This window comes from Grammomys surdaster, unplaced genomic scaffold, assembly GCF_004785775.1.
Source record: "Grammomys surdaster isolate TR1022 unplaced genomic scaffold, NIH_TR_1.0 214, whole genome shotgun sequence".
NCBI lineage: Eukaryota > Metazoa > Chordata > Mammalia > Rodentia > Muridae > Grammomys > Grammomys surdaster.
Window position 1 is genome coordinate 2466847 of NW_021604659.1, and position 12001 is coordinate 2478847.

Here is a 12001-nt window from a genome sequence, read left to right on the forward strand (position 1 = left end):
CTTCAGAAAAACTTTTTCTTGCACTGGTTCTAAAATTCACTTTGCTATATGTTGAATAGACATTCTGAGTTTTTAATTACATTATTTACTATTTATTTGGACAGTGAAGGTTATGAAGGTTATAAAGCCATAGGCCAGGTCCTAAAAGGTATGTTGTCAGGGGCTAGGCTCTGCCTTGCAGCAGCACAGGGGGACACACCCATAGAGATAAGAGAGCAACTTGCAGGAATTTGTTGTCTCCAAACGTGTGGGGTCAGGGAATTTAATCTAGGTCATCCAGTTTGCCAGTAAGTGCCATTACCTCCTGAGCTATCTTGCCTACCCTAGACATTTTTTTTTTAAATAAAGAAAAAACACCAGTAAGGAAGGAAGAAAGAAAGAAAGAAAGAAAGAAAGAAAGAAAGAAAGAAAGAAAGAAAGAAAGAGAGAAAGAAAGAAACTAAAGTCCAAGAAACAAATTAACATGCCCTAAGCCCCAGACCACCCAGAAAAAGGAGACTTTAAACCTAACTGAAGGTTATGAAGGTTTTGAAGGTTAAGACAGTTATGAAGGTTATAAAGCCATAGGCCAGGTCCTGAAAGGCACGATGCCAGGGGGTAGGCTCTGCCTTGGAGCAGCACAGGTGGACTCACCCAGCACTTCTTCCTCAGTTCATTTAGGAGCAAACTCAACCACTAAAGTCAACACAGGAGAGCAATCCACAGGTTCACCACTCAGAAGTACTGTGACCCAGGACTAAAGGAAGAGGAATCGTCACAGCCATGAGAAAAGTGGCCCTGGGGTCTTCAAAGGCAGCTCACCTAGGCCTCAGAAGCAGCCTCCTAGCAGGCACACTTCAGAGCTGGGTGACAAAATGCTTGCTTGCTTATAAAAGGGCCGCACCATGCCCTGTTCCTTAGGAGGGAAGACAGGGACGCAGCAAGGTAGAAGGACCAGAGTCCCAGTGAAGCCATGCTTGCTGCCTCTGTCTTGCGTCTGACACTGCTGCTCTGCTGGCTAGTTGCACCCCAGCCCACCCAGCCTGAGAGGCTCTTCCACAGCCGGGACCGTTCGGACCTGGAGCCATCTCCCCTGAGTCGGGCCAAGCCCATTGCTGACCTTCATGCTGCTCAGGTAAGAGATGATGCACAGAGCACCAGCATTTGCATACACATGCAGTATACATCACACGTGCGCACACATACACACATGTAGAGGCCAGAGCATAACATGGAAGGATAATGGTGCGGAGGCAGAGAACCTGCTTAACCTGGCACCATCTTTGTGGAGCTGGGAATGAAACCTGGAGCCTTCCGCACGCTAGGCAACCACCTCTACCACTGAGTTCCACCTAGTTCCATCTGATGTTAACTCTAGAAGCAGTGGTGTCTAGGCAGGGGTCAAGCCTGCAGAGAGTAGCTTTAAATGTCAGCTGACATTTGAAGGTGAGCATGTGGTGCTGTCAGAATCTAAGGCACTGTGCTGGTGGCATCCCTCAGTTGGCCTCCTGCCAGCCTGGGTATACAGAAAAAGGACAGTCCCAGCAAGAATCCCCACAAAGTGCTATTGAGTGCCATCCACTGCCACAACCGGACTAGGGCTCCCTTTCTCCAGTCATGGCTCTGAAGTCTAGTACTTACCTCCATCAGACAGATGATATAGATTTCCCCTAAACTTCTGGCTCCAGGGTGCCCCTAGTGTGGAGGGCAATGAGAAGCAATGATAGGCAAACCTTGCCTCGGATGCCAAGGGCACCCCTCCAGCCCCCGTCTTTCCTGCCCCTGCATGCTGGAAACCCACCAGCCCACACAGTGTGTATCCACCTCCAGCCTTGACCTCTGGGGTGGCTTCTTCCCTCCCAGTCCAACCACCTGGCTGGCTTCAATTCTGCCCCTCCACAGGCCATGTGGCACCCATGACTTCACTCTGGTAGACCCTGGATAAAATCTTTTTATGTCTATCTTCTCTCTGTGTATCTCCTGCCTCTCTCCAGCTACCACAGCACAAGAAAGTCCCAGCAGGAGGCAACTTTATGAATTTAGGGCTTCTCTTTCCCACAGAATTTCCTATTGAAATATGGTTGGTCAGAGGTGCCTAGCCCAAAGGAGTCAGCAGGAGTCCCCGTGGGCTTCACCTTGGCTCAAGCTGTGCGTAGATTCCAGAAGGCAAACAGACTGCCAACCAGCGGGGAACTAGACTCACCTACACTGGCAGTTATGAACAAGCCGCGCTGTGGCGTCCCTGACACACAGCTGCCCTCTCAGGCTGCCCTGCCAACCCCACCAGCCCTGCCAATCCCTCTAGGTCTCCAGCCAAGGGCTCGACAAAAGCGCTTTCTTCAAATGTTGCTGCCCAAGCCAGGTGGGCAAGAGGAGGACGCCTCAGACACTGGGGCCAGCAGGGCCTTCTCCAAGAAGACACTGACCTGGAGGCTAGTGGGAGATGCCTACAGCAGCCAACTCTCTGGGGATGAGCAGAGATACATCTTTAGACTGGCCTTCAGGATGTGGAGTGAGGTGACACCACTGAACTTCCGGGAGGACCTCACTGCCCCTGACACCATGGTGGACATAAAGCTGGGTTTTGGGAGAGGTAAGAGTGGTGCAGCCTGGGGATCCCTTCCTGCCTGCTCTGCAGACACCCTCTGATTCTTCCACCAAGGCCCTATGCCCAGTACCATGCTTAGGCCAACCCGGGCCAATCACAGCTTGATTGCCTTGTTACCCAGAGTAATGTGGTTCCAACTCCTACCTGTTGGGGTTCTCTAGAGAGGACACCTAAGAGGGTAAGGAGGTTCTACTCTCCGTGGATATTTTAAGGTCTTAGCTGTTGGGGTTTACATGCCTGGAGCACAACACCCACCCTCCTGGTCACACAGAGACACAGCAGGTACAGTGTACTGACCTGTGAGAAGACTTACACAGAAAGCCACCACAGCCTCCTTGTTGGCAGACTGGACAAATAACCTGTCTTCCACAGCTCATCTGTGACTAGAGGTGTTCCCATCCACCTTGCTGTTCTCACTGGGTTAATTTCCTAATTCTAGGGTACATAAGACATGGTTTGTTATAAAAGTAGCAAGGGGACCCAGCTCCAATGCTATTCCCTTCATCAGTACTGGCAAAACACACACACACACACACACACACACACACACACACACACACACAGAGAGAGAGAGAGAGAGAGAGAGAGAGAGAGAGAGAGAGAGAGAGACAGACAGACAGACAGACAGACAGACACAGACACAGACACAGAAAAAGCCCAGTTAGCATCTAGACGTTCCTAGTCTTTTTGGTTTTGTTTTGCTTTTTTTTGTAGTTTTTTTTTTTTTCAAGATGACGGCTTTCCTGTGTAGCTCTGGGTATCCTGGAACTCTCTTTGTAGACCAGGTTGGCCCAGAACTGACATCTGCTAGCCTCTGCTTCCTGAGTGCTAGAATTAAAGACATTCGCCAGCAGGCCCTGCTCGTTTCTAGTCTTTATAACCTCATAGTTGGCAGACACCAGGCAGCTCAGTCTGTGTCCACAGAGGACACCGATAGCTGTAGCAGATCCCAGGAAGCTCTGGTGCTGTCAAAGTCTGTGCTGTTAAGAGAGGGACTCAAGATAGGCACCTTCATTCACTGCTACCCACCCCTCTCCCCACATCAGGCCGGCACCTGGGCTGTCCACGGGTATTTGACGGGAGCGGACAGGAGTTTGCACATGCCTGGCGCCTGGGTGAGGTCCACTTTGATGACGATGAGCACTTCACTCCTCTCTCCAGTGACACAGGCATCAGCCTTCTCAAAGTAAGAGGCTCCAGCTGCTCTGCTGGGAAGCAAAGCACACTAGCCTAAGTTCAGAAACACAGCTTTTCCTTGTGTGTATAGCCTTCTAGACATAGAACGTTCAGCAAATCTCTGGTGGTGATTCCCCAGTAGTCACCTTTTCTCTCCCAAACAAGCACAGCTCTGCTCTGGGGATAGGACAGGCCTCTTTAATTCAGTGATTGGTTCCAGCAACATCAAAGACACACGTTTGGTCCTACACCCGTGGTTTGTGTTCCCCTCCTAGGTAGCTGTCCACGAAATTGGCCACGTTCTTGGATTGCCTCACACCTACAGGGTGGGATCCATAATGCAACCAAACTACATTCCACAGGAGCCTGCCTTTGAGTTGGACTGGTCAGACAGAAAAGCAATTCAAAGACTATATGGTAAGATGGGTCTAGGGCAGACCCTGCCTGGAGGGTACTGAGGAGGTTAAAGCCAGCAGGCTCTGCTCTATGCTCGTTAGGAGGCTGATCTCCAAATTGGTTGCATGGCTAAAGACCTGCCTTCAAACTTGTCTGCAGCCTTTTAAAATGATCACACTAGACCACACAGGGCCACAGGCGAAGGAAGAGCAACAATCCTTCTGTGTCTTCTCTTCCCCTCCTTCCACACTGGTGAGGACAGAGGACATCATGGCTTTTAGATACCCAGTTGTTATGCCAGGCACTGCCGGCTATTTAATACAAATGGGACAGAGAGATGGCTTGGCAGTTAAGAGCACCTTCCAGAGGTTGAATTTCCAGCACCCACATCTAGCGGCTCATAATCACCTGTTGTGGGGAAAATTTAGAGGCCGCCACAGCGGCGGGGCCCCGGAGGAACTTCCACGCTGTGGCGGGTCCCACATTCGGGAGGAACCCTATAGTTCCAGCAGCCTGGAGGCCTTGGCGGCGGCAGGCAGGCCCCAATAACAGGAGGAAGTCCTTGGTTCCAAAAAGGCTTATTGTCACGGCTGATGATTGATGGATCTAGGTGTACCCCCGAAAACTCAGGGCAATCCCGAGTTATATAGGGAGGGAGAAAGGGGGAGGATCGGGGGAGGATCTGGGGGAGGCATGTTTAATTTGCTCTGCCCTCTGGCCTTCATTAGTGTGTAAATCCCTAGGGCCTGAGGCCTATAGCCTGGCCTATGTGACTGAACAATGTAATTCTATGGAGACCGTGACTGCTTTTCAGGATCCTGGATTCTGGGGGGCGCCAAACTCCTGCTGGTTCTCACGCAGAATCCCACGCAGAGTCTGCAGAGTCTTGGGGTTCTAGGCACCTGCTCAACCATGACCCAGGATACCCTTACACAGTCCCACAACCTGTAATTCCAGATCCAGGGGATCCAATACCTCTGGCCCCTGTGGGCACACACACACACGAATATAATTAAAAGTCCAGTCTTTAAAAAAGAAAGAAAAGGGTTGGTTATAGCACAGATACCAGGCAGGGGAAGAGAGTGCTTCCATTCCTAGACCCTCATGTCCCACCTCAGTTCTGCTCCCACTCCTGACTTCCAAAGCCTGTTTCAGCCACATTGTCATCCTCCAGTAGAAACATGGCAGTTTGTGTGTGCCCAGAACCAAACATCTTTCCTCTCATGAAACCAGATAGCTTTAAGGCATTCCAACAGGAAGTGCTAGCCACGTAGTATCTCCATTCCGGACAATTATGAATGCTGATGCTTACAGTCACAAGTGGCTGCGTTTTTTTCTCTATCAGGTTCCTGTGAGGGATCGTTTGATACAGTGTTTGACTGGATTCGCAAGGAGAGGAACCAATATGGTGAGGTGAGGGTGAGGTTCAACACCTACTTCTTCCGCAACAGCTGGTACTGGCTCTACGAAAACCGCAACAACAGGACTCGCTATGGGGACCCCCTCCAAATCCTCACTGGCTGGCGTGGAATTCCCATGCAAAGCATAGATGCCTTCGTCCACGTCTGGTCATGGGGAAAAGATGAGCGGTATTTTTTTAAAGGTAACAATGCTTCTAGACGTGGCTCCATTTCTTTTACTGAACTTGTACTTAGGATATTTCCAGCACTTACCAAGGAATCCATGGTAATGTACTGGTAACCACTGCTTTTCCGTTTGATTAGGCAGACTGCACGCTCAGGGTGGGCTGTGTCCTCTGATCTTAGGGAGACTTGGTAGTCACCAAATGAATAAACTTTGGTCTCTACCATGGAAAGGAATGGTCTGTAGACTAAGTAAGACTCAAGATACTCACTCCATGGTGTTCATGGCTTTCACTGTGAGAGGCAACTAGCATTCCAAACACAGCAGTGATGGGCCGGGCAAACATTACTGGGGTCAAACTGAGAAGTCACAGGAGGCCTGAGCAGATAGCTGAGTGAAAAAGTCCTGTTTCTCTGGAATCACGGGAGAGGACCATGCAGGGCTGACTTAGGATCTGCTGGCAGCTGCCCTTTGGAGTGACACTAAGCAAAGGGGCATGCCAGGCTCTCAATAGGATGGTGGGTGAAGTCTCACTTCGGTGGAGTTTAGGAATGCTGGGCTGCATCGCTGGCCCATGCCATATTTCTTATAGTCTGGGATTAATAAACCACATTGACAATTTTGGTTTGGCTCTCAGGAAACCAATACTGGAGATACGACAGTGAGAATGACCAGGCACACACACAAGATGAACAAGGAAGGAGCTACCCTAAACTGATTTCAGAAGGCTTCCCTGGCATCCCCAGCTCCCTGGACACTGCCTTTTATGATCGGAGGCAGCAGTTAATTTACTTCTTCAAGGAGTCTCTAGTAAGTATCACTGCATCCAACTTCTTAAAAGATCACTTCAGATCTACGACACAATGGCAGATCATCAGATGGAAACATTTAGAACATCTACAGAATTCAGTGCAAAGTCAGATTAACAGTCAGCAATCATCAGCAGCCTGTCTCTCTTGCTTTATCTGCAGGTATTTGCATTTGATGTCAATCAAAACCAAGTCCTTAATTCTTATCCAAAGAAGATGAGCCAAGTGTTTCCAGCAATAATGCCTCAAAACCATCCATACAGAAACCTTGATTCAGCGTACTTCTCCTATGCACACAACTCCATTTTCTTTTTCAAAGGCAACTCATACTGGAAAGTAGTTAGTGACAAGGACAAACAACAGAATTCTCGGCTTCCTCTGAATGGCTTATTTCCAAAAAAATCGATTTCAGAGAAGTGGTTTGATGTTTGTGATGTTCACACCTCTACACTGAACATGTAAAGGGAAGACGAAAATCAAGACTAGGACTCAGAAACAGCTTTAAGAGAAAGCGTCAGCTTTCTTTGCAAAGAAAACAAACCAGATTCTTAGTAGCTAAAGCAAATATGGCTTCCTAAACTAAACCAAACAAGAAGGCATTACTTGAGGATCAGTTGCTAGGTAAAACTTCTTTTAGAAACATCAAAAAATTTACCCTATGGAATCCCCGTCCTTTCTTTCGATGCCCCACATGAACTCCATTCAGTCCCAATAGTGCCACCAGGGTCCCACCATTGTGTACAGAAATGGCTTTTACAGCACTTAGAAACTGAGTTCTGGTCTGGGTTAGGGCACAGGAATGAAATTAACTGCAAAACACACATCATAATGACATGTTTACCATTTGACTGTGGGGTGGTTCTGATGCTGTCCCATTCCCAATTGGGTTCTTGATCTGTCAGTAAAGAAGCCATGGGCCAATTTCTGGGTGGAAGGAATAGGTGAGACTTCTGGGTCCCTAGAGAAAAAGAGATGGATGCAAGGGAGGAGTTTGGCAGGCTTCTCATGGAGAAAAGTTGAGCAGATGTGTGAGGTCTTAGACAGGGAGGTGGCCTGTGGCCACTCCTACAGGTGGGAGGTACATAGATAAGAATGCTTTTCCAGGTGGGATAGCAGTGCCCAGCAATTTTGTCAAAAGTTGAAAAGGAACAACTATGTGTCTTTTATCCATGGATTCTAGGGAAGCTGGGTGGGGCTGGTAGCACAGGCTGTTCATGGAGCTTAGGTGGGGTAGCGAGAGCTACATGCAACATTTGCCAAAGGTCCCCAAAGTATCTGTTTGGGTGACACAGGTATTCCCAGCATCCACATTACTTCTGCAGCCTGTGGCGATTGCCTCCTGCTGCTGAATGCACCTTCTGTGCATAGGGCCACCCACTAACTGGCTCTGCAGATCATAGCCTTTCTGGTTCACTGTAATTTGTGTTCTGTCCTTGCAGAGCAGTGAACACTTCCCTGTTTCTGTCCTGTAGGGCAGGCCACAACAGGGCTCTGGAAGCTAGCTGGGTAACTGCAATTTTCCTCTCTAGAACAGGCACTAACCCTTTAATTTCCACACAATATGGCTTATGAATGCCTTGTTTTTTTTTTTTTTTTTTTCCTGAGATAGGGTTTCTGTGTTGCCCTGACTGTCCTGGAACTCTCTCTCTAGAGCAGGCTGTCTTGGAACTCGGAGATCTGCCTGGCTCTGCCTTCCAGGTGCTGGGATTAAAAGCATGTGCAGCTGCAGCCACCACCACCACAACTGGCTGGCTTAAATTCTTAGCACACAAAAGCCAATGTCATATATGATTATGATATCTGAACAATAAAACTAACTGGAAAAGGTTTAGAAACCTGAGTGACCAGGCCACAGATTCTTCTGAAGGAACAGCTAAAACACATATATTTTAGAAAGCTTTAATTAAAACCAACACAAGTAATTACAACACATTTGAGAAGTATCTTTTATTTCTCCTGCAGAAAATTTCATGTTATTGCTGACAAGGGAAAGAGCCAGAATTTCTACTTCCTTGCTTAAAAACCATTTTCCTCCTATCAGAAGGCTTTTCAGTGAAAGAGAGGGACACGAGAGGGACACCCCAGCTTGTTTCTAGGGAAGCAGGATAAATCCTGTTGGGTTCATCTGCTCCAAGGGTGCTATGCTCAGTGGAAGCAGGCAAAGGGTTCTCCAGTGGAAGAAGGGCTATGTTCCTATGTGTGCATTCGCTGCAGAGCAAAGAACATAGTAGTCCTCAAACGGGACTGAAGAGTTGGCGCAAAGCTTTACAGTTTCACCAAAGCTTTAAGAGTTGCAATGATTAATTCTTGTAAACAGATGCAAATTTGTTCCAATGACAATGCAAATGAAACAAGGAACTGACAAATAGTGAGACAATTTGCTTTGCTGCAACGGAGACCTGCTTACTCCAGTGACAGAAATGGCTGCAAGTGGGGCTTGTGTGAAAGGGAATGCAACAGTGGCCAGACACCAGAATATCACCCAAGCAGAAAAGTCTGCCTGATGCAAATGCTGCACTTCCTTGAAACTGTTAGTTACAGCCTTACAGTCCCACATGCAATAGGCTTTGGACAAGATCCCCAGAGCAGCAGGCACAGCAGAATGTTCCATGAGCATGAATGTGTGAGAGACCTTTGCCTTGAACCCTAGGATCTATGTACTTCATAAAGTTTTGAAATCAAAAGCAAGAAGATCAAATCAAAGCAGTGTGAAGAATGCAAGTGGGAACTACCAAGGTATTTTAAATAAATAGCTTATTTATTCAAAATAGTTCTCTTACCTTATTCACAGTTTCAAGTTAAAATGAGAAAGTGATAGTACCTATTTTTTACCAATGTCACACACAGTCAAAGAAAAGTGAGTCCTTTCAGAACATGCACTGAAAGGAGACCTGCACAATTTTCAGTCTTCAAACCTCCCGCGCCAGTTTGGAAAGGGTACACTTTTGTGTCACTTAGAAGGAAGCGTTGATGTGAACTGTTTCTACATGCCATTTGAACCCATGAAATCACTTGAATAAGAGTTCTCTTAACATTTTGTCCAAAATAATCTCATCTTACACCCAAGTGCTTTAACTTTAACATACTTCAAGAATATCTGCAAGTCTAATCACATCACAGGAGGTCTGTTATCACTAAGGAACCATGTACTTCTTGAGGAAATACATTCAGAAAACTTTCGGTTCCATTATAGTTTCTCACCTTCATAGGAAGAAGCCAAACCACCCCACATCGTCTGCCTGCCATGGGAAGCAAATATCCACTGTGGACCTGATTAAATGGCATTTCCTCATATTTAATATGTCTCAGCACCGAGTGGACAGAACAGCTCCAGGATGGGAAGGCACTGACAAGACAGTCCTCCGGCACAACTTCAGGTCAGGGGACAGCACTGCCACTTGATCCGCTGCTACCAGATGCAAGCTGCTCCAGCAGACAGATGATGACTTCAATTCTCTCCAGCAGAGTTGAGTTTCTGTTGGCAGTCGCTCTCAAAAGCTGCGAGTAAATCTGCTTGTTGGTTTGGAGGACTACATCTTCTTCAGCAGCATTACTGCTAAGGTCAAAAACAGACAGGTGAAGAGACTAGAGGGCAAGGCTGGAGACAACAGGCCCTTCCTAGAGCATCCGACTTATCTATAGCTGCTGAGTGAATCAAAGATCCTGCCTTAGCAGCAGGGGCTCTGCAAGAAAGCACAGTGAGCAGCCACAAAAACATGGTCAAAAGAATAAGTCACCAAGAAAGTTGAGTGGGAGTTGGGCTGATCAAGCATGGAGAAGCTATGTGGCCATTCTTCTACTCAACAGTGTCTATCTCAACTGGCTAAGCTCTGCTCACAGACTCTTGACTCAACTTCTTCTTCTTCTTTTTTTTTTTTTTTGGTTTTTTTTTAGACAGGGTTTCTCTGTGTAGCCCTGGCTGTCCTGGAATTCACTCTGTAGACCAGGCTGGCCTCGAACTCAGAAATCCCCCTGCCTCTGCCTCCCAAGTGCTGGGATTAAAGGCGTGCACCACCACTGCCTACCTGGCTTGACTCAACTTCTTACAACTTGTGTAGATTATGCCTTTCTTAAGCTATTGTCACCCACTGAACTCAAGTTACTATTTATAGTCTCCCCGTGTCAAACAGATCGTTTTCCTCTTGAGATAATTAGCTGGTTTACCTTATCTACCATTTTACTCAACTAAATACTTAATGTTGGTATCTGGTTAAGGACCGTCCATGATGTTACTAACTTCTCTGTACCACAGGACAGGGCTCCATGACCCTCAGATGTTTCATAGCTTTTCCTCTCAAATCCTAAACCCTCTGAAATATCAAGAGATCCCACTCTGCTAGAGCAGTGAATGGTAAGGGCGTGATAAGAACAGCTCAACTTTAATCCAAAGTGGAATAAGTCCCCTGCAATTTAAGAAACAAAATGTGTATTTTGTCCAATAGCACCTACACAGTTGTCATACCACGAAGCACACTCAACAGCCTGAAAATAAAAATTTTCAACAAGAAAATTAATCCTAAATTTTTATTTTTATTTTTTTTTTTTGGTTTTTCGAGACAGGGTTTCTCTGTGTAGCTCTGGCTGTCCTGGAACTCACTCTGTAGACCAGGCTAGCTTCGAACTCTCGAACTCAGAAATCCACCTGCCTCTGCCTCCCAAGTGCTGGGATTAAAGGCATGCACCACCACCGCCTGGCTCATTTTAATTTCTGGGAACCTAAGTGAGTTAAGCTTTTCAATTATTAAGCCCACTTATTTTGCCTCAGGCTAAGGGGGAGAAACAGCAGTCAAAATAAAATAAACTACTAATGTTCCTTTCTGTTGGGGTTACATTCTGATTTCCTTTTCTCTTAAAGAACACAACTAGGTCTGCTTTTTTCAACAATAAACTTGTGAGCTGTTTTCACCTGAACATGAATGAAACACAACAGAAAGTCACAGACTTGGTAACCATAGTGATCTGCTTCAAACCTGTAGAGTATCATGTTTCTTGTTTAATAAACCTGAAAGCACAAACTGGCTCATAGGACACTGGGCCTACATGAAAACTTTAGATTAAAAATTTCTTCAACAAGCCAGGTGTGGTTGGTGGCACACACCTTTAATCTCAGCACTTAGGAGACAGAGGCAGGTATATCTCTGAATTTGAGGCCAGCCTGGTCTTCCTGGTGAGTTCCAGAACAGCCAGGGCTACACCAAGAAATCCTGCTTCAAAACAACAACAACATTTCTTCAACACAAATAACCTGGTCAGAAATAAAAATTACATAAGCCATACATAGAATTACTGTGATAACATATCAAAAGACTGAAACTATTACCTGTCAGACAGTCAATTCAAACCACTAATATGTGAAAAATCTTGCATTAGCTCACAGGATCTTATATATACTGCCACCTTGTGGACACCAGTAAATCTTAAAAACCTACCAGCAGTTCAGTTTTGAGGC

General features: G+C 46.7%; 2 protein-coding genes across 3 annotated transcripts in view; one reads left to right on the top strand and one right to left on the bottom strand.

The window, feature by feature from the left end:
• The first annotated feature begins 655 nt into the window (after positions 1-655).
• On the top strand, positions 656-7624 carry Mmp21 (matrix metallopeptidase 21). The gene is made up of 7 exons (XM_028772551.1): positions 656-1114; positions 2041-2572; positions 3634-3773; positions 4039-4180; positions 5505-5762; positions 6381-6553; positions 6715-7624. Exons 1-7 carry the CDS (start codon positions 953-955, stop codon positions 7012-7014), a joined length of 1707 nt encoding a protein of 568 aa, XP_028628384.1. The 5' UTR covers positions 656-952; the 3' UTR covers positions 7015-7624.
• Positions 7625-8435: 811 nt separating this feature from the next.
• Edrf1 (erythroid differentiation regulatory factor 1) overlaps positions 8436-12001 on the bottom strand; it is a 42632-nt gene continuing 39066 nt past the window's right edge. The window contains exon 25 of one of the 2 annotated variants that reach the window (XM_028772529.1): positions 8436-10105. In XM_028772529.1, coding sequence (XP_028628362.1) covers positions 9931-10105 — 175 coding nt within the window. In that variant the 3' untranslated portion in view covers positions 8436-9930. Of the gene's footprint in view, positions 10109-12001 lie in introns of both variants that reach the window. The other variant, XM_028772528.1, reaches the window with a different exon arrangement.

Bases quoted from the DNA above. Each gene is read 5' to 3' on its own strand.
- Mmp21 (XM_028772551.1), top strand. From the start codon at position 953: ATGCTTGCTGCCTCTGTCTTGCGTCTGACACTGCTGCTCTGCTGGCTA. The intron at 3,774-4,038 runs GTAAGAGGCTCC...TTCCCCTCCTAG, and splicing joins CAGGCATCAGCCTTCTCAAA to GTAGCTGTCCACGAAATTGG. The intron at 6,554-6,714 runs GTAAGTATCACT...CTTTATCTGCAG, and splicing joins ACTTCTTCAAGGAGTCTCTA to GTATTTGCATTTGATGTCAA.